A 25,781-nucleotide genomic window follows, 5' to 3' on the forward strand; every position below is an offset into this window, starting at 1 on the left:
CATTGTCTGCATATGAAGGATTGTGGCTCTCAGTCCCACAAATGTATCATTTTGACTGCCAAAATCAGCTAAAAAGACATGTGCTTTCCATGACTTTTTAAATAGTTATTAAGTATGAGTCCACTGTTAAGTTTCCCTATCCTACAGCTGTGCCAGACAAATATGAAAATGTGAAGTGCACAGGTACTGTCTGTACTTCCTTGGCTAGAGAGACATCCAGAATCAGTTAATTTCACAGCTAATCCTGAAAACACCTTGGAATTTTTCACGCTTGTCCCTCTCACTTGTAACTTATTTTTGCCAGTGCCTGGCACAGGATCCTTAAGGAAGAGTACAAGATTGTTTCCACAGCTGAGAATTTGTTCATCAGCATCACCCAGATGCACGGCCTGAGATGATGTGAAAATGGCTGTACTGAGCCTGACCAGAAGGTGCAGCTCTTGACATGCACCAGTAATATAACATACAGACAAAAGTGCACTGCTGGGGAAGCACAGACACAGCACCTGTCAGCCTTAAGCACTCAGCAGTATCAGATCTGCTACCTTTATATACAAATAATCTACAACCATTTTGCATCTTCAATTTTAGTATCTAGGGTATCTGCTGGCAAGGAACTGTACAGTTTGGCAATGCAGTCTGTAAAGCATGTTCTTTCTTCTAGTATGACATGTTCCTTGTGCTGGAGGGGCAATATGCAATTTCCAAATTAATTCTTCTACTTATGGAGAGTATGGTGTGTGTATCAGGCAGTGGTGGACTGCTGCCAGGAGATAAGAACATGCTGGCATATTGCATGTTTGTGAGAATAATTCAATTAGTCAAAATCAGTTTTCAAACTGTATGTACCTTGAAACTGCAAATAAACTTCTCAACACAGAAAGTCTGTATTTGCATGAGAGAAGGGAATTTTAAAAAATTAAACCTCTGTAAGTTTAACATGAAGAAAACGCAGGATGTCAAACTCACCAGGAGCTTAGGAGACAAACAAGACTATCCTCCCCTGGTTGAACATCATTTTGAGCTATGAACATGATTGCTCTGGCATAATTGTCACAGTTTTCAAGTTGGAAGTGGGAACAGCTCATCTGTCCTTTACTCCAAGAGCATGAGGTATTGTGAACATTTCTGTGGAAATGATTGGACAGTCTATACGAAGCCACAGAGCCAGAAGAGAGATTACTCCAAAATTTCAGGTAGATGGTGCCTGATGAGGCATAACAATTACAACACAGATTATCCTCTTTAATAAGGTCACCACAGCTTTTTTCTCAAAAAGGTGAAAACAAGCTTTATTTTAACATACAAATCAGAGAGTGTACAAGGCAAGACATACCCTCATAGTGATAGGCAGAGTGGGTCTCCCCACACCATGTGCAGCCACTTGCACTACAGTAATCCTGAGGTATGGACAAAAGCCCTAAAAATCTTTTTAATCATTCTTACCATAGTCACCTCCATCTGGGAATTAAAAACATTATACAGTTCAGAGCCAGGAAAACAAATTACGTAAAAGCAAAATACCCAAGACAATGGTCTAATTCTCTGCTGTCATCCAGGTACACCAGTAAGAACACTTGAACAAATCAAGAGATGGAGATATGCAAGGTTACTTCATTAATACTGGAAAGCATACAAAGAAGGATGCTAAGATATTTTTGCTACCTTCAGCTACTACTGTCTTCATGAACTGTGCGGTCTATGTGTCAAGGTCTACACTGTGTGTTCACAGTCCATAAAAGAACCCCAACTTGCTTTGCTTCCTTTCAATATGAAGTTATATGTGATACTGAAATATTTTATAAAGCTTATAAAAGCAGTAGAACTACAGACATTTAAAGTAATTTCCCTAATAGTAAAGGCTAGTTGAACACCCTCATTTTGCTACAAGACTGTTTTTCATTAAATGACATCAAAAAAAGGAAGTCTCTTTCTTAAAAAAAGTTAGAGATAAGGAAAAGTTATAGACATGTTTGTTTCTTTAGTTTTGCAATGTATAAAAATAAGTTACACTATATATTATGGCTTTCATTTATCTACTCATTTAGTAGCAGAGTGTCATCATGGGTTTAAACACTAGATGTTGCAAATAATTAACCTGCCTGTTCTTCAGTCTTTCCTTGAGTTTTGAATTTGTGAAAAGAAACAAGCAAATATTAGAGGGAAAATTAAGAAGCCACCAGAAAAACTTAAATAGCAAGAAGCACCTGTAGAAGAAGTCTTTCAGAGAAATTTTTAACTCAATTTCAAAATTTCACTTGATATCAAAAGTAGTTTAAAATTGAGGTTTTAATTTCATCTTCTTGGCAAAATAAAGGCCAAGCCAAATATCCCATGCACTTCAATAGTCAGGACTTCCTACTGAGCTTCATTTCAGAAATGTTTAATTCATACCAGTACGATACCATTATGCTACTGAAGTAATGATCTCTCTTTAATGATTGTTAATAACACAAGATAATAGATTTGGTATGCAGCTATCTGAAAAAGGCCACAATAATGCTAAACCAACACGACTCAAAACTGCAACACAACAGCTCAATATTAAGTGTTGTTCACTACCAATGGAAGGGGAGGTTGGGCACAAAAGGTGCTTGAGTCAGACTGAAAGACTTCAATTACATATTGCTGTATTATTAATGGCTATATTATTAATATACTTACATTTTGAAGACTAAAGTTGCATTCAAATCAGACAAGCTATGACAACATTCAAATACATGTAAATAAAAAGAATTCTAGGTTCACAGCCGAAGTAACAAAAAAATCTCATTGTGCTGTTGATGTAGCATTTGCAACAACAAACTTATGAATTCATTAAGAAAGATTGTGGCACCAAATCTGGGAATACTTTCAAGCTCTAGTTTTACTCAGGACAGAAGAGTGGCCAGCTGAATAAACTTAACTGACTACTGTACTTTCCAGCTCTTTGTAAACAAGACTCCATGTTGTGCAAAAGAGGAGCTTTTGCTCTCCTTTTTCTTCGAGGGAAGTATCTGAAAGGCAAGCTGTAGTGATTGTTTTTGACAGCAGTAGAATAAAAAGACAGATAGAAAAGTAGGTATATATAAAAAAGTTCTTACAGTGAAAGCATCTGTCCTGGTTTGGTTTTTACGAAAAGGCACTTTACCTATTGCTAAAACTCCAATACCGTACTTGTCCTTTGAGTTTTTCTGTTAGAAGGCTGCGTTGCAAGGTGGTCAGCGAGGATGCAAATGTTCTTTATACAGTGCCTATCTGCTACAAATTTTATAATTACACATAGTATCTCACACACCAGTTATTTATAACAATAGATTCATGTTCAAAATAGCAACAGGTCTTCAAACAATACTTCAGAGATGATAGATGATCTGTCAGAGACCGCACACGACCTGTAGCAAGTTCACACTAATAAAATTAGCAATGTAAAAATCTTTCAGAAGTGAGTCCTCAGTCTCTTGTTTTCCTCTCGCAGTCTCTCAATTTCAGCTACTAAGCTTTCATTTACAGAGTATCTTTCAAGTAAAGCATGCATTTCATTCTACAGGAAAAAAAAAAGTCACAATCAGTAATAATAAAGTTAATAATTCCAGTTTTATCCTATTAACTTTCATATTTCTTTTAAAAATGAAATAATGTAGATAATTCTGTTTTAAAAAAACTTTTGATAAGAAAAGTAAGATTCTCCCTTTTATGCTAACATACAGTATTTTGATCATTAATACATTAGTGAATATTTTATCAAAGGATATTTTGCAGTTCTTCAGGATGAGAATCTACTAATGCTGATTCCATTAAAATGCTCAGAAACTAGACAAGGTCTTTTTAACGCAGATCAAAAGAACAAATATTCATAAAAAGGTGAAGCTAAAGAATACAGAACAACTCAGTATGCCTAGAGTATCTACAGTTGAAGCTTTCTGTTTGAATTCCATCTACTCTCTTCCTACCTCGGCCTTTGGCCCTTTCCAAAGGACAGCTGAATTTGTTTCTAACTCCTGAAATATGAAATTCATGCCTACTCAACTCCTAGGTTCACTTTATTAATAAAAAAAAAAAAAAAAAAAAACCAAACAAATTAAGAGATTCCCATTCATACTTCCCCTTTCTTCACGGGAAATCCTCCCTTTCTTGGTCTTAATAAACGAAATAGATTTTCACTTTTGAGAGAAGATGGCATGCCTCGGTATTACCAAAATTGAAAACTGAATACACTTCCCATCATGGTCCTTGTACATACCAACTGCATATGGAATTGCTTGATCATCTCCACTTGCAAATTCACAATGTCTCGATGGCACGCTTCTCTGGGGGAAGAATTGCAAAAGGACAATGCTTAGACTTATTTCGGAGGCAGCCTCTCTTATACCTTCAGCATCCAAAACGACAATTCCTCACCTTCCCTCTCATAAAAAGTCTAGAAACCCTTAGATCATGAAACATAATCCCCTCTACTGCTTATTTTGGAATACTTTTGTTATGACATTGATTTTCATAAGTACCAATTTATTTCAGCACATAAGAAGATGTACAACTTTTCAGTTTAGAAACACAAATATATACATGGTGGTATCAAGATTCTTTCTTAGTTGCAAGCTATAAGCTCCTCTCATTTTTTACCAATCGGAGCTAATTTTCAATCCCTTGATCACAATCCGTGCAGAGAAAGATACTTATCTGTACTTGAAGATACACCTTTCAGTACATGACTTTCAACACTCTTTCATAAAAAGGCCCAAAACATCAACTGTGGTAAGTGATGCATTATTCTCAAATCCATGGAATAATCCATGTTAATCTATATAAAAAGCAGTGGCAGTGTTGTCTGCGAAATGGATGTGAATTTGTTAATTCATGGACCATCATTCCACGCTACAAAAAACACGCTTGAAAATAGCTTCTGATCATGATATTACTACAATAGCTCCAGGAGCCAAGGAAGAACAAGGAGGACAGCTCACAGAAAAGCAGGCAAGCTCACAAGTTCTTCCTGAACAGTGCAGCACAATGCAGTTGTCTGGGACTGAGTACTGTGCTGTGGGTACCACTGGCCTGGCGTTTCTTAAGTGGACACACACAGATCTTACTTCATTTTCCTTTCCTCAAACATACAGCAAACCCAAAGGAATCTCCACTTTCCACAGATTATTGTGCTACAGAACTAACTCCTGCTGGAAGCAATCTTCAAGTGTATAGATGTATCAAGTGTATACATGACAGCTAGCATCCTATAAATCCAAAGATGTAAGTTATCTCCCAAAGACAGGGTGATCAAGAAGAAAACACCTTTTTAGAACCAAGTGAATTTATATATTATTCCTGATCCTTTCCTGAAAGTCTGTGGTCCTCCCCACCATTACTTGAAGAGGAATGAATTTCAGGCAACGAAGATAAAAATCCTTTCCTCAGATTCCAGCAGCTGAAAGGTAGTTACATCAATGGGAAGCTTACAATAGTTCTCTTTCTTCTTACTGACCCCAGTACTAACCACCTTTTATGATGTTTAAATGTATCTGCAACTTACAACTGGGAAAAGAGCCAGCACAGCCTTCCAGCCACTGCAAAAAGTATAGGTCAGAGGAGAAACAATATTTAAGGCTCCAGATCTCAGGTACTGGAAGTGAAAGACTGGCAAGCATAACTTTTAACTCTGCCATGCCTGAACACAGACTTTAAAGAAAACACATCTGCAATACACAGACTGCATTTTAAGTTACATCAATTACACGTTTTCATTAGATGACTGTTTATTGCCAAAAAATCCCAGGGGAGTTTTACCATACTATAATTATGTAAAGACATTAAATAACATCTGATATATTTCTTCTGTTGGTAGACACAGAACAGTCATGGTACACAGACCTACTAAGCTAGTTCTGTTTCGCTTTTTGTCATCAAGACAGCAGCATTTCCCCTGCCCAGCAATACGTCATCATCTCCATTCAACCTACTTCATCTTAAACACGGGTTGGGAAGAGATCCCCTAGGAAAGATTCTCTTAACTTTTTCACCTTCTTCTAACTCCACTCTAAATAGAACCGTACTAATTTGACTTCTTTCAAGACAATTGGAATGTTGGTTAGATATCCACAAAGTAAGCTGACACTGACCATCACTTACAGCACAGATGTTACTCCAGTGCTAAGCTCCACCAGCAGAAATACACACACGCAGTTTTATCTCACATATGCCAAGTAACAACAATCAAAGCCAATACAAGTCAACTGGCTATGTCAAACTCTCCTCACTGTCAACTTGAAATTTCTCCTGCTGGGATAGGGAGATGAGCAAGGAGGGAAAGAAATCAGTGCAAGGCTTCAGGAAAGGAGTAGAGACCTCAGTATGCAGACTAAATTTACCATCGGAGAAATATTCACTCATTCTGGAAACGTCAGCAAAGTTGTACACCAACAGCCCTCGGAGGCATCGGTCTAATCAGAGCTATTAAAAACTAAGTTTCATACCTAGTTTTTCAAAAATAGGGCTATAAATAGTATAATTTTCTAATCTGAAGAGAAATTTGTTTAAGCAGATGCTGAAACTGCTCATTAAGAAAATATGTCATTGAAAGCAACAACACTCTGAAGGAATACCAGTACCTGAAGTCATCCATTGTTTCTTGTATCATATTCTGAATGAAGTTTATTTGAATTGCCGTCAGAGGTGCATTTGGTCTGCTACTCCCAATGGTTTCTACTATTTTTTCTGACAATGAACTTGCAACTCCAGCAGTGACAGGTGATACCATCTTTGAACCTTTATAATTGAAAATAAAATAAATAAAATACTGAGAACTCTCAAGACAAATAAAAACCCCTCATATACCACATTACACTGATATTTTCTTTAAAAATATTTATTTATTTATTTTACTTCAAATATTGCATGGTAAAAAAAACCAAAACAGATTTAGAATGAGTCTCTTCAAAGGCAACTAGATATCCTCTAGGAGGGGATGGCTCGATTTTAAGAACTGAGATCAGATATTCTTTTTTAGTGCTAAGTCCATTTTATCAGTTCACTTAAACGTCAGTTTACAATCAACCACACCTAGAACTGGACAAAAATTATCAACTTACTCGTTGAGGTAGTACCATTTACTGGTAGATCATATGCAGGATGGGCCTGAATATTCTTTATTAGTTTCTCATTTGCATCAGGAGCAGACGACGGCGGAGAACTTAAAGTTATAGGTTCTATGCTTGATAAGCTTGATTTTGAAACCTGACGACAAAAATTATTTTTTTTTTATTTTAAAGATGAAATCTACTTGTTAAAATTGTCTCATTGCACTTGAAGACTACATTTTCCAAAATGCAATTTCAAACATTTTTGCATTTAGGAATCTGCTCAGAAATACATGCTTTTCATTTCCTAGTCCTAGCAAAATAACTGAAAAACTGATTGCTAAAACATTTCAAATTGCCTCAAGTGGGCACACAGAAGCAAGTGCAAAAGGCGGGGGCCTCCAATTTTCACATCAAAAATGTTGTGACTACATTGTATCACTCCTAGCAAATGCAGACTTCTCAAAAGCAATACAAAAGTATTGTACATAATACAAAAGCTTTGTGCAGAAACATATCAAAGATATCTCAAGAAAAAGAGGGAGACTGAGAACAGGGACAGAAAAGGGTGGAATTGATCAAACAAACAACAATCATACTGGTGCAACAATCTAGTGATCCTTCTTGATTTTCTAGAAAAATCTAAGTACTCCTCAGGCTATCTGTTTTGTTTCATGGTAACTTATGTAACCAGATCTTATTTAAGACAAACATAGATTTATCTTCCACTGCTGAATGCCAATTGACCTAAATCACACTAGGTTTTATAGATTTGTCTTGATAGTAAGTGAACAGAATTGCAAAATAACATCAGATGGCGCATTATTCAGGATTTTTTCCTTCGAGCAGTAATATTCTGTGAAAATTCTAAAACGACCACTCATAACAAGAATACCTGCTTTAAGGCCTCTATCGATTCTTGTTTTCCAAGACTCATTTTCTTAGAGTCAGTCTCCGGATGTTCCTCTTCTTCTTTAATTGGAGATCCCACAAGTGCATGTAATGGGCTAGACTGTGTCCCTTGTGCACTACTGCCCACTGGGTTTCTTTTTACTGGAAAGGCAGTGGTCAGCTGTGGGAGAAAATCCAAACCAAATGGGTAAGATTGGAAATCCAGGCCTAAAATGAAAAGAGAAAGATAAAACACACAGGTCAATAAACACACACCAAATCTATCCCACAATTAAAATGCCTGCACGCTCATACAAAATTGACTGACAAAAGAAATCACAAAAAAATCTACTCCACAAAAACTACATCCTTCCGTCCCACTTATGGTGCTCCCATCCTTATAAAAGCAATAAAACATGAAAAGCCTCTGCATATCACTATATATTGTATAAACAAAAAGAAACAATCACTTTAGGACCATAGTCTTGACTTCTGTTACCATGCTGTGTCTCTCAATGTGTCAGAATTTCCAGAAATGCTGTTTGTTTGTTTTCAATGGCATGACAAAATCAGCGTGTGAGAAGTACCACAGACCTTCAAAGACCCATCACTGGCATACACTTACCGTTTCCTTGAGGATCTTCAGTCACTTTATTTGCAATAATATCTACAAAATAGCAGAACACAGACAAATGAAGTGTTTATTTGTATCACTGCATCGAGTTCATAATCAAAGACAAATTAAAATATCAAGTAGGTACAGCAGTCAATAAGACACAAATTACATTTCATCACACTATATGCAGACAAATGGTGCTTTACAAATTCTATACAGTGTTAGTAACTTACCATCTCTGACTGGAGAAAACACATCTCCTAAACTACTTCGACCCAAATTATCAAAATGATTTAATTCAGCACGTTTCCCATGATCTGTTTCTTTAGATGGAATGACATCCAAGCTGGAACTATGGGGAAAACCTTCAAAGGAAAATACAATTCAGTTAGTAATTGACCTTTTCCAAAAATAACATACATTATGGCTAAACAATCTCACACTAAGCATGATAATTGGCAAGTCCAGTAAGCACTTCAGAACTGTCTGCAGATGCCAGTTAGAGGGTCAATTTTAACTTTGTCATTTTGGCTGTCAACAAAGGTGACTACAACTAAAAGCTCAAGAGAAGGGTTGCAAAATTGGAGAACCCACCCAGAAAAATCCATATGATGGGTGCAGCAATTTTATGGTGGATCAAGTGAAGTGAAAACTAGTGACTTCACCTTCTGCTAATAAGGTAACCACATGCAGATGATAAAAATTTAAATTTGGTCTGCAAGAAGAAAAATTTGTTGTACTGCGCTTGCCATTAAGCATCCAAGGGACGTTATATGAAAGCTTACCTAGTGTTGATATTCTCTGCTTATTTCTAATATTAGAAAATCAATTTATATATTCTAATATTAGAAAATCAAATTGGAGTTACAATTGCAGACAAAAAAACCCCAACCAAACTTGTTCCTAGACCTTTCCTCACTCTACCCTCAAGCCTCATCCCTAATCCAATCCAGGGCGGAAAAAAAGTTAACTTTTATAAGCATGGTACCAAGGACAGTTGTCTGAAGAATGCAAGCATATCTTAAGTCCAGAAAATTCCCCAGTAATTATTCAAACTGCATTTTTTAGAAAATTGAATAGAACTGCTCAGACAGCCATCAAAATAACTTTCATAATTTCACAAAATGTTCATAAAACCCGTAAGTATTTCTCTATGTGGGATTACTTACTGAAGTAATCCAAATATGACTGTGTGGGTGACCACAATTAATCATGTCCAAGTATATACATTAAGTGGAACTTGAGTCATGTTTCCAATTTCACATTTAAATGTATTGATGTATTATATTTTTCACTCCTTCAGATGTGTCAATTGTGACACTAACATAAGATTCCACTTGCTAGTTAAGTGAACACTTGGTATACTAAGTCAAATCAGAAGTGTAGCACCAATCTCTGTGTCAGAACTTAGAGTATCTATGTGGAAAAAGTGTAACCTAAAACTGGGCCAAAATACCTTGTGTACTTTTACCCATTTCCAGTAATCTAAGTGTAGTAAGGTACCTAAAGCAGAGAACAGCTGCTGAATGGGAGTTTATGGGAAGCCAGCTCAAAGTATATCCAAGTTTCTCATCACATTCTGACTTCATTTATACTTTTGTATCTTAAAAATATTTGTAACAGAAAGCCTCAATTTTTGTTTAAATGTACTATCAGATGACTTTACCGAATGCCCCTTATTTCTCCAAAGTTAAATCCCATGAACAGGTTCTAGAAAAAATTCCAGACAACAAATGAAGTCTGTGGTATCTCATCCATTCCCATTTTAAACCTTAAAGACTGTATATCTTCTGGAGTACTCAGAAGTCTTTACTTTTAAAGTGAACACTCAGATTAAGGAAAACTGTTTTGCTTGGTAAGCCTTTGCTTTCTTAAAGCATTTATTTATTTTGCATGGTCCTCTTTAAGGGGTAACAGCCATTACACCTTCAAATAAAGAAAATAAATTGTATATTTTAACCAAAATAAAATTTTCCACACCATCCAGTAATGTTGATTAGCAGCACTTCTTGCATACACAGGAAACATTCTACTTCACTGCATACCCAAGGGAGGTCATTAATACACATCCCTATGGACTGCAGTGGCTTATTGCCTAATTACTGTTACTAAATGTATTTCTCCTTATTTTAAAAGGGAGGGGGAAAGCGCTGTTACATTAAGATGGATTGAGGATTTTTTTCAAGAATCAAACTGCCAGTGTTACTGATTTGATATTTTCAGAACTCTTGAATTAAATAAAACTTTAAGAGTACATTTCATGCAGTGGTAGTTTTGGAATGCTCAGAATCTTACAAAGAACTTGTTAATTTCAGAAGCATAAATAGCAAGTACAGTTATACAACTAATCATATTTGCAACTATATTTAGCATCTTTCCAACCATGTGATACTGGAATCATGCCTCTCACAAAAATAAAGTTCAGTTGTCACTTGGGTTTTTGAACTAGATTGCTTTTTTTTCCTGTGTTTCCCTTCGGTGGTTTTGTTGTTTTGGGTTTTTTTTGGATGAGGTCCATTACTCCTTTTTGTTAACAGAATTACAAATCTTTAGCTTTGCATTCCATGCAGACATTGCATCAGAAACTACATTATGTACGTAATCCGCAAGAAGCCAGAATGCAAGAGGACAGTCCCACAGTACCACCACAATTTCAAGACTTCATGGGTCTTAATCTTATAGTAGGACCCAATTTACCTCCTACAGTCTTACAGCACGTGAAACGCAGTGGGGAGGAAAAGAAGTATATGTATGTGCATGCACATACACACAGTACTTCCTAAAAAATGCCCTTCCCTCAGTGAAATTTTCATACTGTAACAGTTGAAACACAAAACATTGCTTCCATCTTCCACATTATGCCTACTATGGAAGAGGAGGAACACAACATTACCTGTTTTCTCCTGAAAAATGTCTCCTCCCTTATTCTCATTTGTCAATGTAAGATGAGAGGAAACTGTTGCTGATGCTTGAGAGGCAATGTTTTTGATGCCAGTATTATGAATTCCTCCACGATTACTACCAGCTTTTTCTTCCACTCTTTTGGACACAGGTTTATTTGAAGAACCTGTGAGGTTAGACTGAAGAAAAAATAGAACCAATTACTTCTGTTATTACTTCTTCAGCCAGAAGTAAAAATACAAGACAATATACTTTCATTTTTAAAAACAATAAAAGAAATCAGTTCAAGTTGCAAAGGTTGCCTAGGAGATATGCCTTTACAAATATAAAAAAAGGTATCCTCATGGAACTTCAAAGAGCATGGGAAACATCCGTATTATCATATAGATATTGTGAGGACCTCTAGAAGGATAGCAACAATGTAACAATGGAGTGACCCTGCATGAGTCAATTTTAATCCCGGGTTTAGATATAGCAGAAAAAAGACTTATTAGGGACTGCAAATTTTACAGGAATAGTTGACCACTAGCAACAAGCGTGCTAGAGGAGAAGGAAAGTCTCAGGGTGGTAAAGAATCCATTTCAAAAGTTCTCTCAGTGTTCACTAACTTAAAGCACAGGGTTTCTGGATATAGTAGAGTCTAATTATATCTTGGAAGAACCTCTTAAGTCTTCTCTATTATTTAATTAACTTCTCCACTGTTTATATGTGCTAGCAAAAGTCCATATATAGGACATGCAAAATATCTTCAGATGAGCAGCCCTGTGTCTTCTCCTTAAGCAGAAGGGCCATTACAGACCTTTCTGCTACTGCCACAAATAACCAGAGGTGCCACAAACTGATCTGCAAAGGCAGCATATGCACAGCCGAAAACCTGGAAGATTTTAAGTTCCACTTATTTCTAAACTGAGGCCAGGAGTGGGGGGAACTGCACATTAACAATGCCTAAAACAGCAGTTAAGGCTACGCAGTTTCTAATTCCTATGTTGGTATGATCCAATTTTGTTGGCATCTGTAATGCTTAGACAGTGAATACTAACTTCTTTTAAAACTTAAACTTATGCTTTTCTTTCATTAATCTGCATACTGAACAATAAAAATACCTTGGAAAAAGTGCTACTGAACTGAAGACGTATGCATTTCACACAGCCTTTGTGAGCAGTAACTGCTTTCACTGGTGATGTCAGTTGTCTTAAGTCATACTGGCAGATCTTTCCACGAGAAGATCCTATAGCCAAAGTAGTACCATCAGGCATGAAGTCTACTGTGGTCAGAGGAAAATCAGCTACAATTGTTGTCAGTAACCTTCAAATACAAGAAAGGACAGGAGGAATCTTTTAGAATTCACAAGTTGGACTTTTCAACACAGAATATCTATATATATATATTTTTAAACTTTTGTAATTCGGCTACAGATCAGTACTTAAACTTCTCCAGTGCCAAGTAAATTCAGTGAACTATTTTAAGAAACATAGATTAGGCTTACACTAAGCATTTCATACTTAGTAAAAAAAACCCTGCATATGCCCCATAAGACTTCATGGGAACTGGATCACATTGCCTTCTCAATAGCAAACACCAACATTATTTACTGGTATCATCATTTACAGCCTCATACTACATACATCCTCTCATCCTTTAGCTTCCCAATCCTATCAACTCTATCCTTCCCACAGCTCTGGGAAAAAGTTCAGGTCTTAGTTTACATCCCTCTGCAACATCCTTCCAACATACAAACAGACTCCTGTTTTAATTCAGCTAGAGTAAAAGCACTATTCACGCTAAAACCAATGTCTCACAAAATCACTTGCTATCTTACCAAAGTCCCATCACCTGTGTCCCACCTTTCCTGCTTTTTCATCTAACATTCTCCCCCTTCTCAGCAGTTCTGTGCAGCACAGTTCCATCTGTTACTTTAACTAGAAAAGCAGGCAAGCTAAGTGCAGGTGGCTGAAGATGCCCACAGGCTGTACTGCCCCTCACAGAAGTTAACTGCTCTCCAGCAACAAGAAAAACCCATAGACAAGCACTGGAGAACATCACCTATAAGCTGGACTTCAGTTAGATCCCACATGCCCTGGGGTTTTTCAACTGTTTGTTTGTTAACTTAGCAAAATGGACTATAGAACAGGTTTTCCAGCAGCAATATGTCAGCCACTTCAACCATTCTGCATGGGGGCTGAATGAAATAATTTAAGCCACAATTAGGCAAGTTTTTTAAAGTTGTAAAGTTGTTTAAGTTTATAAAACCCAAATAAGGAATCTTCTAAAATCAAAAGGTTACTCACTCACAAGGTTAATCAAAAATACTCACTTCTTACTTAAAGTGTCATAGAGAATAATTCTTTTATCCAAACCTACAGTTACAAGCAGCAGCTTATTGACTGGAGAAAAGCAGATTTCTGAGGCTGGTGCTTTATGAGTATTTTCAAAATTATGATATGGGTTCTGGCTATTTACATCCCAGAGAGTTACATTTCCACTGTCAGAAACAGTGCCCAGCAAGGATTTCTTAAAGGATGAATATTTCAAGTGTCGAATAGGCTGTAAAACAGACATAAAAATTAATTTTAATACAAATATTAAACATGACATTAAATTATTTTTAAAGACATAGATTAGGAATACAAAGTTAAAGTATTCTACAAAGGTTTCATCTCTGAAATATAAATAGTAAAACCAGAAAAAAATAAATTTGCGTTACAATGCCATTTTTGCTGTTGGGGGGGAGACTTTTTTTACTATTACAGGGTACCATATGAGCTGATCAGCAAAATAATGGAGAAGAAAAATGAAACTTCCAGGAAAGTTTCTTAAATTTTCAGCAAATATAATAGCTTCATACAAAAAAAAAAAAACCATATCACATCTAAAGTTAAAGGAGTGAAAAGGAACATTATTTTGCCAACGAGTCTTCTGGCAAGAATGTTAAACTTAATTCCCCTTCACTGACTTGAGGTACTTGGGTATCAGCCAATTTGATAAGACACACAGGCTCCAGAGTTAAGCAAGTATGTAGGTCCTGCAGAACAGACTTCAACCTGCGGACTAAGACCACAGAAGAGAATAATGTGTAGTTTATCACACGCAGCCTTGCTATTGCAGAAGCAGGTAATCTAGGAACGTGCCTTTCAGAAAAGATATTTTGTTTCAGAGGACGTTTCAGAAGCTATAATTCTACAGTACTCAATGTCCTAATTAATGTTACTTAAGACCCATCTGCACCTATTTACACCTGTGACCATAATGCCCTTACACTTAAACAGTTTCCTAACTCCTCAGTGCTGCTATCCCATTTTAAAGAACAGCAAGCTCACATAAAGCTCAAATAAAGCCTCCTTCAGGCTTTATTTTGCTATTAAAAAAAAAAAAAAAAAATTAGAGTTCCTCAGGACTGTTTTTTCAGTACCATCAGTCTTTCTGCAACTCTCCCAGTATGAATCTTTCTTGAACATAGACAACTAAAATATTTTATGATCTGCAAAATATTTTGTTACTTTCTTTGCAACAGCAGTAACATTTCATCCAGTTTATACTGTAAATCCCCACCCCAAAATATCTTAGATTGTATTTTCTTTTTTAAGTCTGTCATTTTATATTGTACTTTCTTTTTTAAGATCATTGTCATTTTATATTACGAAATCCAACTCTTTCCCTTGAGAGCTTTGAAATCCTACTCTAAAAGAGCCTCAGTTGTCCCCTAAATCTGGTATCTTGATTTCTAGTCTGCCACAGTTATTCCTGTGTCTACAGTTTCAACCATTTTTTGATACTGACACAATCCTCTCTTATGGGCAAATGCCTTCTCACTGAGTTTCATCATAGCTCTAACTAGAAACACAGAATTGTTAAGGCTGGAAAAGATCTCAAAGATCAAGTCCAAACCTTACCCCAGCACTGCCATGTTCACCACTAAACCATGTCCCAAAATGCCACACCTATGTGTTTTTTGAATACTTTCAGGGATGATGATTCCATCGCTTCCCTGGGCAGCCTGTTTCAATGCCTCACTACCCTTTCAGAGAAGAATTTTGTTCTAATACCCAATCTAAACTGGTGCAATTTAAAGCCATTTTCTCTTCTCCTATTGTTTGTTACCTGTGAGAAGAGACCAGCTCCCACCTTGCTAGTACCTATTTTTCAGGTGGTTGTAGAGAGCAATAAGGTCCCCTGTGACTCCTTTTCTCCAGGCTGAACAACTTGAAATCCCTCAGCTGCTCCTCACAAGGCCTGTGCTCCAGGCCCTTCCCCAGTTTTGTTGACCTTATTTCTACTATCATAAGCACTACTGAAAATATTAAACAAGATGGATAATGAAGGAAAATATTTGTTTGGTTTATCAATATAATGAGTTTCTTACCATTCCTATCTATTTTCTCACAAAGCACTGAATCAAGTACTTTACTCAAGTCCAGTCCAATGAGTATCCAATCTTATATTTTATTTGCCTGAAAATGTTCTCAAAAAGCTATTGTTTTATTCTGGCATAGACCACACCATGTACTGGCCTTTATCCTATTTCTGTCTTTTAACTTCATTTTAATAGAGATACGTGTTGCTTCATATTCTTCCAGCATTATTTCCAGCACTTGTACTGTGCATCTCGCTGGAAGCCAAATTGCTTCAACCTGCTTTAAAGAGGTGGCACCTTCAACTGCATATTCAAATAGGAACAAGTACAACTCTTCATCATTAATATGGTTCTCTACTGGTCACAATTTTATCATAATTCTTCTGTTGTTTACATTGAAAAAAATACTGAGAGATTCAGGAGTAACAGCTTTAACAGGATCGACATGGGAAATATTCCTGACCCTCACAGTTCTTTCAATTTTTCACCTCCAAATACCTCCTCCTTACTGCTGTGGCATCTGCTCATGTTTTATTTTCTCACTTCTGTCCACCAAGATTACTATTTTCTAGCTCTTCTCAAACTTCCCTTGCTATCCTACCAAGTCAGCCATTTTCTTTTCTCCTTTATCCTTTTAATCGCCCAGATCTTGGCAAGTTCTCCATTTTCTTTCATATGCCTACATTCCCCATATTACCACTGCACCCCACTTTTAGCTTTAAAAGCTGACAAACTTTTCACTATATGGAGTGGCCAGAATCCATCACACTCCTTTACAAACCAGCCAGCTGTTCAAACAGCCAAACTAAATCCTGTTGCTAGGAGAATTGCACCAGACAGTGAAGACTTGAACAAACGTTATATTTTGAAACAAATCTTAATTTATCCTCACAACAGCGAGCAGATAAGAATCTGGTAGTCTAAATTAATGCCAATAGCAAAGACAAATTATGGGATCTGCAAACAACTCTGCAAGAACTCAATTCTAATAAAACACAAAAGTGTTCTAAATGAAAATCAATTAACAGAATATAGGCCAATGCTCCAATGAAAAGAACTTTGTTTAAAGTCAGAGAAAGCACTGCAACCTTGGGCTATTCTAGTACTTGTAGAATCTACACAACATGAGAAATTAACTGGCACAGAAACTACAACATTCCATCATGCTGAATCAGAGACAAGCTAAAATTTACAGGGTTAGTTAGACTTCACATTCCTCAGTTCTAAAAAACGTTTCTATGGAGTGGTGATCCTTTCTAAGCCAGAAAACTAGTGCCAGGATCAAACAGTATAATAGACTGTTTATCTGTTCAAGTTTACTCTTAAGGAAACCCGGCCCCTAAGCTATAACTCAAGTAAAGGCTTTTTAAATTTAACAGAATTACACATGTCTTTGGATATTTGCTTCACCGCAGAATCAAATCTCCAATTAAAACCCAAAACAATAATAAAGCCATTTCTGTACATAAAAGTAAAGAACATTTTTAGGATCAAAGACAAGCTGGGAATATGGGACATCCAACTAGCAAACTCATTACAAAATCATAGCTCAATTCCATTTAAAATGAAAGCGATAATCAAGTAACTACTCCCCCTAAGAAAAGGTTATAGACACTTTAGAATGTGAACAAGAGCTCTTTGTTTGCAATTACTTTAACACATCAAATAGCTTTATCCATCCTAAATGTTACTCAGCTTTGCAGCACACTTCTTGATTTCATCTGACAAAATAGTTATTCACAGCATATCTCTTACTCCTAAATCACTTTCTGGTGGAAAGAATTGAATAATCAAACAGATTCATGCAAATCATCCTCACAAGAATTTCTTCATTTTCCTATTAACTAGCAACATAGTCCCCACTCTGGATATTCACCTCAGCTGCATAATCCAGCCACGGACCTGATGCCTTAAGTTTTACCTTTCATATTTTCTAGATTCTGTACTGCATTGGTATGTAACACCGAACTTCATATAAAGTGTTAGCAAGTTCTCTTCACAGTTTAGTTAGACAAAACAATCCTTTTCCAGCCCAAGAACCAATGACACCATTACAGGTTCTGGCCCAAAAAGTATAAATAACAGTGAACTGAGGAGAGCAAACCCGGAGGATGGGACTTCTTAACGTGAAGCTGTAATTGGACAATTAACCCCAATATGTAAATGGACCAAAACTTTAAAAAGTGTGAAAACTCGTGATTGGGTATCCATCTTGGGTGGAGCCACAGCCAGGCTCTTTTTAATAAATGGTCTTTTTAATAAATGCCTACTTTATTCCTTTAACACTGTCTAGCCTCTCTTACAGGTAGCCGCTCAAGGCATCAGACCTCCCTGCAGCTCCTGCCTCACATCCACATTTTTCATAAGATTGTAACAATCAAATCAGAAAAATGACTTGACTATATAGATGGATTTTTAAGATCAAACCAAGTATGAAGTAGAATTTTGCTTCAATATAAGTATGAGATTGGCAATGGATCAAAGACACTGCAGCACCTAGGAGCAGAGATAGTTTGAATTTAGCAGAGATTTTTCATCAGAAAGTACACCATAATTCCCGAGATGCTATGAGATTGTAAGAGATCTTTCACCACGTTATACTGCTTGTGCAAGACAGGAGAAGAATTTAATTTGACACTATCTGCAGTCTAAGACTGAAAAATCTGTTGCGGTAACAGAAAAGGAATAAATCACAAGTCAGCATTCCTTGCAACATTAAAGGTCAGGTTCAGGACCAAAGCAACAGTTCTGCATCCCCTAGGCAGCTCCTACCTCTGTAAAAATGATTCAGTAAAAAACAAAAGCATGCCTAGAACTCAAACAAATAGCTATCCATAAGACAAAACGATTCTCACTAAGAGCACACATTGGAATTTCCAATGGGAAAACATAGCTCATTTTTACTGCAAATGCTCTTATATCAAGGGAATTCCCCTTATAATACCAACTAATTCTTTTAATACCTTTTGAGTCTGCCGAAAGGAATTGCAGTGGCAAACCCTACCAAGGTTCCTAAGTAGTACATATGCTTTGTGTTTTCCTTGTGCACAATCTTCCTTCAAACTGGTTCTCCCAAATACTAACTAAACACCTAAATAGGTAAGACAAAACCTCATTACTTTTCTCTTTGAGCAGCTGTGTAATTTTAATCTCCAGATTAAATAAACTTATTTCCAAACACAGGCTTGTACTCACCCCTGCTGTACAGATAGCTTTGAATAAATTAGAACCCAGGCTGCATGGCCTTTGCCCTCTGCAACAATACACATTGAGTGGTGAATTGAAATCCTAGTTTGTAAAGCCAACTGTGCTTTAATCCCTTCTAAGATATCTAAAAGTTTGTCCTTGAGGAGTCAGTGCCTACCAAGTAAAATTTGCTGTGACCTGTATAGAAAAAAAAAAAGCACTTGATAAATTTGTATTTTGATGCTACCTAGTGTTTAAGGCTATAATGCACGCAGTGGTCTGCTTTCTCCTCTCCTTAAGGGCACTCTTAAAAATTAAAATGAAACAGAATACCAAAACTTAAAAGCTCTTGATATGTACTTTCAATTTCTAAAGACTGCAAATTAAGCTTAGTACCTGAAAAGAGCTTAACACGGAGAACCTACCTGTCTGCTGCCATAACCAAAGGGACTACTTGATAAATTGGTGGTAACACTGTGTAGGATGATTTCACCACTCAAAGATCCAGAAACAACATAGCCATCATTCCAATTATAAGCAACACATGTGACTTCATCTTTATGCTCCTGTGGGAAAGGGAGGTTAAAGGAAGAGTGTTAAAGACATTCTTCCTAATTTATGCTTTTGAAAAAAAAAAAAAAACTTCAGCTTGATTTTTTCTGACCATCTGTAACATTTTAAAAGATTTAAGAGTTTTTGTGGAGTATCACAGAAAACAGGAGCAAAACAAACCAAAGATCAGTCATAACCACCCTGATTGTTTGCATTAGGTGGTTTTAATAAATTAGTAAAGATGATCACATAATTATATACAGTACTTTAATAAGACAAGCACAGAGATATTTACCATAGGTATTATGAACATTATTTTAAAAGTAAAGTCTCCCAGAAGCCAGTGATATTTGAAAATACTTTTTATTAAAGCTATGTACTACTGATAACTTCCCCTTTGGTCACTTTTAGCACTAACACATATATTTACCAAAGCTTTTCAGTACAGTCATTTGCAGTAATGATATTGTGTATAATGAACATACTATTTTTCCCCTATATTACTGTGTAGGGGAAGACAATTGAGTACTTCTAACCCAAAAGCTAGGAATAGATATTTAAAGTATTGTATTGGCTACCAAGAGGTTTTGTGTCCAACCACAACTCTGAAAGTCCAAGAAAAAAATAATAAATCAGAGCTGAAGTTTCACAGCCTCTTAAAACAGTGGTTCTAAATAAGGGCAAACCATTTTCTGAAGGCATCTGGGAAAGACACTAAACCATCCTACTTTTCATGCATCATAAAAAAGTTTTGAAGAATTCATACTAGATCAGTTAGAAGACAACCATCTCCCAGTTTTGCACAACATTAGTTCTGCTATAATATTCCACAAATACAGAAACGTTTTCGCATTCAACATACCAGAAACAGCAATTCCCTAGAATGCAACTCCTGGAAAAAATCCCCATCAGACAATACCCATAAAAATTTGCAAAATTCTATTCTGAAAATTTAAACATATATTATTATAAAATTGTACTCTGAAAACACCAAGCTATGTGTTTGTTGAATTTGCTATTTATAGCACATAAAAGAACACAAACTTGAATAAGACCCAGATGTTTGCTAGCTCCTGTGACTTTGATCCTACAGACATTAGACTTAGAGAAAGTATATTTTTCACAGTTAGCAGCAAAACCTGGGAGCAGAAAGCTACAGCTCTTCCTCAGTCAAACTTACCTTTAGGCTGCAGTAAATCTTTCTGGACTTCAAATCCCAGATATTAACTGTGTTATCAAGGCCTCCACTGACAAGATATGAAAAACTAGAATTCAAGCTCACACAGGTCTGTTTTGCCTAATGGAGAAAGAATAAAAAGTATGATAATGATAATTGAGGGATTTATTCAAATCTACTTCAAAGCATATTGATGTGTTTTCATTTTCATCAGCACAAATAATCCCACTATTTGTGGGAATAGACAGACCTAATCATACTCTACTGCCATTTCCTATCAAAAGGCATATAAAATCAAGTCCAGTTTGGACATATATTGAAGATACTTTAAAATGTAAGTACATTAATTAATAAATCTTCAAATAGTCACATTTCCCTGTTCCCATTTCAAATTTTTTTGCACCTTTTCCTCCAATATGCATTTTCCCCTTAAATTATAGCTCTGTAAAGTGCACTCAAAGTATTTTATTCAGGTACTGAGGTTTTTGGTTTTGTTTTTTTTTTTTTTTAAATCCTAAGTTAAGGAAAAAAAACTCTTTAGAAGAAAATCAAGAAGTTGTCTAAGTTACACACTTCACATTCCCGAAACATTACAGAGAATATTATAGCAGCAAACCTCATAATTCGGTTAAGTGATTCTTTTTAAAATAATCAATGAAGCACCAGTTTTTGGAAAAAAAAAAAAAGTCAGTCTTAATGATAGGCCTACATTGAGGACAAATTATTATTCCATTCCATCACGTTGAAAATTGACTTAAGTTCTCAAGATCTGAGTGAAGAAAAAACAAGTCCATCTAATTACTGATATGATAAAATTGAAAGGAATTGCATTAGTTATAGATCAAATTTAGTGAAATCTTCAGGACAAACACTCCACCCTAAAAGCAAGGTTTGAACAACTTTTCAGAAAATTTCCAGTCCAAATTAGAATTACAACAGCTATCCAAGGAGAATAATTAGAATAGTTTAAGAACACTAATAAGCTACTTAAAAGACCATGTGAAGAGACACTTCTAAAACTAAGTCCAGCCTTTTGAAGTGTCAGACTTCCATTTAACAGGGGGGAAAAAAAAGCCATGAACACAACACAAATTCTCTTGTTTCTTGCAATTCCAGGAGCTGGCACATGTACACTCCAAGAACAACCTCTAAATAGATTCTTATGTTTTCCAGGGTACAATTCATAGGCATGCACACTACTGACAGATCAAGTTGGAAAATTAAGTTCCAACTTGAGCTATTCCATCTCCTACACATTAGATCACATCTGAACCACTGACTGCCTGAAGTTATCACATTGGTGTAACTGCATCTGTATCTTCTTACTGACACAACCGTTTTAAAAGCACTATTGCCCCCACTCTTTATATGTGTTTAACAATACACACGGAAACGTATTTATATATGCGTCATAATTCTAATCATTCTAAAATTTAATTGACCCAAATATGCAGAACAGACGTAAAACATGCAGGATACAAAGTGAACAAGAAAAAATATGAGGGGAAAAGCATACTTACCCCTTCAGCTATTTCAAAGAGTGAAACAGGTTTGCTTTTACAGCTTGAAACAACTATTTTATCACCAGCAGCAGAAGCAGTGGCCAGGTATCTATCTTTGTCACAAGTTAAGGAGCCTAATTATAGGATACTGGTGATTAATAAAAGCAACAGGAAGTTTCCCTACTGAACACAAGACAGATTGGCTAAACAGTCTGAAGCACTGTACCTTGAAGGGACCTAGAAACAGAAACATAAGGCTATTTTCCAAGCTTTCATTAAGAAGATCTTGAATTTACTACAGTCCTTACTTGCCAATACAAGAGAGACAGCAATTTCTTTGATAGAAAAGATGAGAAATATCTGCCAGGTATAATTTAAGAGCTCTTTACCACTAGGGCAGCTTATCCAGTCAACAGTTCTGTTTCCCCACACCCTCAAGTAAGAGCCCCATTTATCACTATTTCAAAGGAATGTCTGTTGCTGTTAGCAGACTATGGATTTAAAGAATGACCCTGGTCATGACAAATGTTAGACTACTTCACCATACAGTTTCTAGAGTACAAAGAGCAGTTGTCAATTTCTCCCTCTCTGTACTGAGAAAAGAAAAACAAAAGCCCAAAAAGAACCTTTTATGAAACCAAGTACCCAAAGTAATAAGAACATTTATAGAACTACAGAGCAGGGAAACTGCATCTGCACCGCCACCACACAAATTGAGTAATCACTCAGTCCTCAGGCCAATGCCCATTGTATTTGCTCATTTAAGAGTAACAGAGGTTAATTGGCTAGATTTAACACAAGAGAACCAGCAGGCAGAGTAGTGCTTGCTATTGCTTTCATTATTTTAAGGCACTTTTGTATAATTTTACAGAACTATGCAGAACCAGAACTAATACTTTATCTCTAACAAGCTGACAAGTCTACAAAGCAAGGTACTTCATTGTTTCAGTTCTGGGAGATGAAAAGGAGACTTGGTAGAAGAAAGCATATAAGACAGACAGTCTGTAGATAAAGTTTACTAAACAAGTAAAGTGTGTATACATATACATCATATATGTGCTTCAAATTCTCTGCAGGCTCCATAGCTAAAACATTCATTTGTGTTCCAATTGTGTTCACTTTTTTGCTCATACTTTAACTAGGGAAAAAAAATCTTTGATGACAATTTTCCACACTATACTGTGTATAGAATTTTACTATACCAGCAATTGTTTTGCTCAAGCTTGTCAGTTAATTAAGCACTGTCTTGAAGGCAAGTATCATAATCAACTACTGGAGTAAAAAAATGAGTAATCTTTACAGTTGGCAGGCAATTCCGGCATATTACAGCTATTAGAAAAGCATGGGTTCCCGAGATGAGAAACTTCGTCAGAATTATTGACCATCTTCAACTGATTCTGTAAACCCTTTCAGCAAGGGGAACCACAAAACTCTGGTGAAAATGCATACCAACAATTTTATACAAGACTCCAAAATGCGTCAGGCCTGTGTTTTACAAACACTTCAGTAAAAAAAAGGAAAGGAAAAAACCACTGAAATTTAGCAGAAATATGGCTGAAACTGTAAAGGATACTATTGCTGGCCCAGCACAGTGAACTGACTGGATGTGAGGGCGTATGTGGGTTGAACTGCTCCACCAGAGTGAAAGAAGAGGAATCCCATATTTTAATGTCATCTCCTGATGATGCAAAACGTATGCTTTCTTGCATGGTTGCACCTGTTTTGGCAGAAATAAATGAGTAAGTGAAAATACATAAAATAAACAAACCCGGCAACCTAACAACTCAAAATGACAATTTTAAATGGTACAGTTGAAGTTTTCTTGGTAAATGCAACATTAATTTGTAGTGTTAAACAGTTAGTACCATTCAGCTGCATACACGAGTGAAAACAGCAGACACTCCAAGCTTTTGCTTACTTGAATTCTTGCAGGAAATGCATGGTTCCTCTCTCACAAAGCCACCCCCTCTATGGCATCAAGAGACTAAAATGAAGCTTTTATCTCCACAGTTCACAGCTGCCTACCAGGAAGCCCTGAGTATGTGAGGGACCCATTTCTCACCAGTAGATGGGGATATACAAATCAGAATCAAACTGTTGTAGGGGCAGGCTGGCACTATGGACCTAAGGGATTCATTTCAGCGTTCATCTCACCACTCCAAAGGAAATATCCGAGAATCCTTTAAACTAAACCTCTGACAGTAGAATACGAGCGACAGTGAGTCACCTTTCACCGCACCTTACAAAACAAAAAGGCCAAGAACAATGTACCGCTACTTATTTTGACTGACACATTTAAAGACTTAAAGCCAGGTCAACTGGCGCCTGGTTTGAAACGCGGATTCTCAGGTTTTTACTCCTGGTAATTTTAAACTATCAAAAAACGAGGACCGTAAACGTGAGCCTTCCTTTCGGCTGAAAACACAACCAACTCTTAGCCAAAGTTTGCGGGACGTTTCCACACAGCTTCGGGCCATTCCTTCTTACTGCCGGGAGCGTTAACACTCGCAAAACTACACAAGAAATTCAGGGTCCACGTACGTCTTCACTCGGCATCAGCCCGCGGAGCCGCTTGTTTCCCGCCCCGCAATTCAGCCCTGGAGGCCGCGGGAGGAGCCGCTCGGCGCACCCCGCCCCACGGCATCGGCACCGCGCGGCCCCGGCCCCGCGCTTCCCGCGGCGCTGCGCACCTGGCCGGGCGGGCACCGGGCCGAGCCCCCGCTGCTCTCCCCGCCGGCTCGGCCCGGCCCTGCGCCGCCTGAGGAACCGGCCCGGCCCGGCCCCGGCCCCGGCCCCGGCCCCGGCCCCGGCCCCCGGCTTCGGCTCCGCCCCGACTGGGCCCGGCCGCGCGACCCCGGCCCCGCGCGCGCGCTCGCGGCCGGACTTTCCGCGCCGCGCCCAAGTTCACACGCCCCGTCCCGGCAGCCCCCGCGCGGCGCTCCCCGCGCTACGGCGGCCCGGAGAGGCCATGCGGCGGCTCCCGCCCCGTGCCCGGATCAGGCGCCGGGGCCGGCCCGGAGCGGCCGCTGCGGAACGGGCCCATGGCCCCGCACGGGCACGGAGCCGCTCCCTGGCAGCTGCTGAAGGAAGGTGGCGCTGGCCACGCAATAAACCCGCCGGGAGTGGGTTTGAGGAACGCCGCATCTCCCGTGATTCGAATTAGAAACGCAGATTCCAGTGATGAGCAAAAGGCGCCCAGCCGGCATCTGGGATGTCCGTACGTCTGGGACACGGGGATATCGTGGCGACGGAGCGAAAAAAATTATAGCAGATAATACATTACTTCTCTTAACACCAAGTAATAGAGAGTTGCTGCATCTGTTTCCTGACTTGTAATAGAACTGTTATCCTGGTCATGCTGAATTTTACAGAAGGATGAACTTTTTTGTTATTTTCATCTGATAAAATAAAAGGTAGAACTTTATTTAAGGTAATACGTGTTTGCACTCCTGCTTTCTACCCCTAAACGCAAAATTATATACTAAATGTAAAGGTATATTAGACGAGGGACCTAGAGCAAAACTGGTAGAGATCTGCCTCAGAGTGAGTCTTCACC

General features: G+C 37.6%; 1 protein-coding gene across 3 annotated transcripts; it reads right to left on the bottom strand.

Annotated features, from left to right (window-relative positions):
• Positions 1-1,264: 1,264 nt before the first annotated feature.
• Positions 1,265-24,980, bottom strand: NEDD1 (NEDD1 gamma-tubulin ring complex targeting factor). Of its 3 annotated transcripts, none has more exons than XM_040062718.2 (15): positions 24,916-24,980; positions 23,799-23,942; positions 22,244-22,338; positions 20,727-20,843; positions 19,420-19,560; positions 13,772-14,001; positions 12,561-12,762; positions 11,450-11,636; positions 8,790-8,921; positions 8,566-8,607; positions 7,945-8,168; positions 7,062-7,206; positions 6,582-6,738; positions 4,223-4,289; positions 1,265-3,523 (listed from the first exon to the last, which is right to left on the bottom strand). In XM_040062718.2, the coding sequence occupies exons 2-15, from the start codon at positions 23,932-23,934 to the stop codon at positions 3,419-3,421; spliced, it is 1,980 nt and encodes a 659-aa protein (XP_039918652.1). In that variant the 5' UTR covers positions 23,935-23,942; positions 24,916-24,980; the 3' UTR covers positions 1,265-3,418. The 3 variants fall into 3 exon arrangements, with proteins under 3 accessions (XP_039918652.1, XP_039918653.1, XP_039918655.1); XM_040062719.2 differs by lacking the exon at positions 24,916-24,980 and adding an exon at positions 24,767-24,880; XM_040062721.2 differs by lacking the exon at positions 24,916-24,980 and adding an exon at positions 24,144-24,193.
• Between the last annotated feature and the right edge of the window lie 801 nt (positions 24,981-25,781).

This window comes from Hirundo rustica, chromosome 4 (assembly GCF_015227805.2).
Source record: "Hirundo rustica isolate bHirRus1 chromosome 4, bHirRus1.pri.v3, whole genome shotgun sequence".
Classification (NCBI taxonomy): domain Eukaryota; kingdom Metazoa; phylum Chordata; class Aves; order Passeriformes; family Hirundinidae; genus Hirundo; species Hirundo rustica.

What these genes read in the sequence shown, in the direction of transcription:
- NEDD1 (XM_040062718.2), bottom strand. Translation starts at nt 23,934, where the DNA reads ATGCAAGAAAGCATACGTTTTGCATCATCAGGAGATGACATTAAAATA. An exon ending in ACTGTGCTGGGCCAGCAATA is followed by an intron (nt 22,339 to 23,798) that starts GTATCCTTTACA and finishes CTTGTGACAAAG; the next exon opens with ATAGATACCTGGCCACTGCT. An exon ending in TGAAGATCCTCAAGGAAACG is followed by an intron (nt 8,169 to 8,565) that starts GTAAGTGTATGC and finishes TTTTCATTTTAG; the next exon opens with GCCTGGATTTCCAATCTTAC.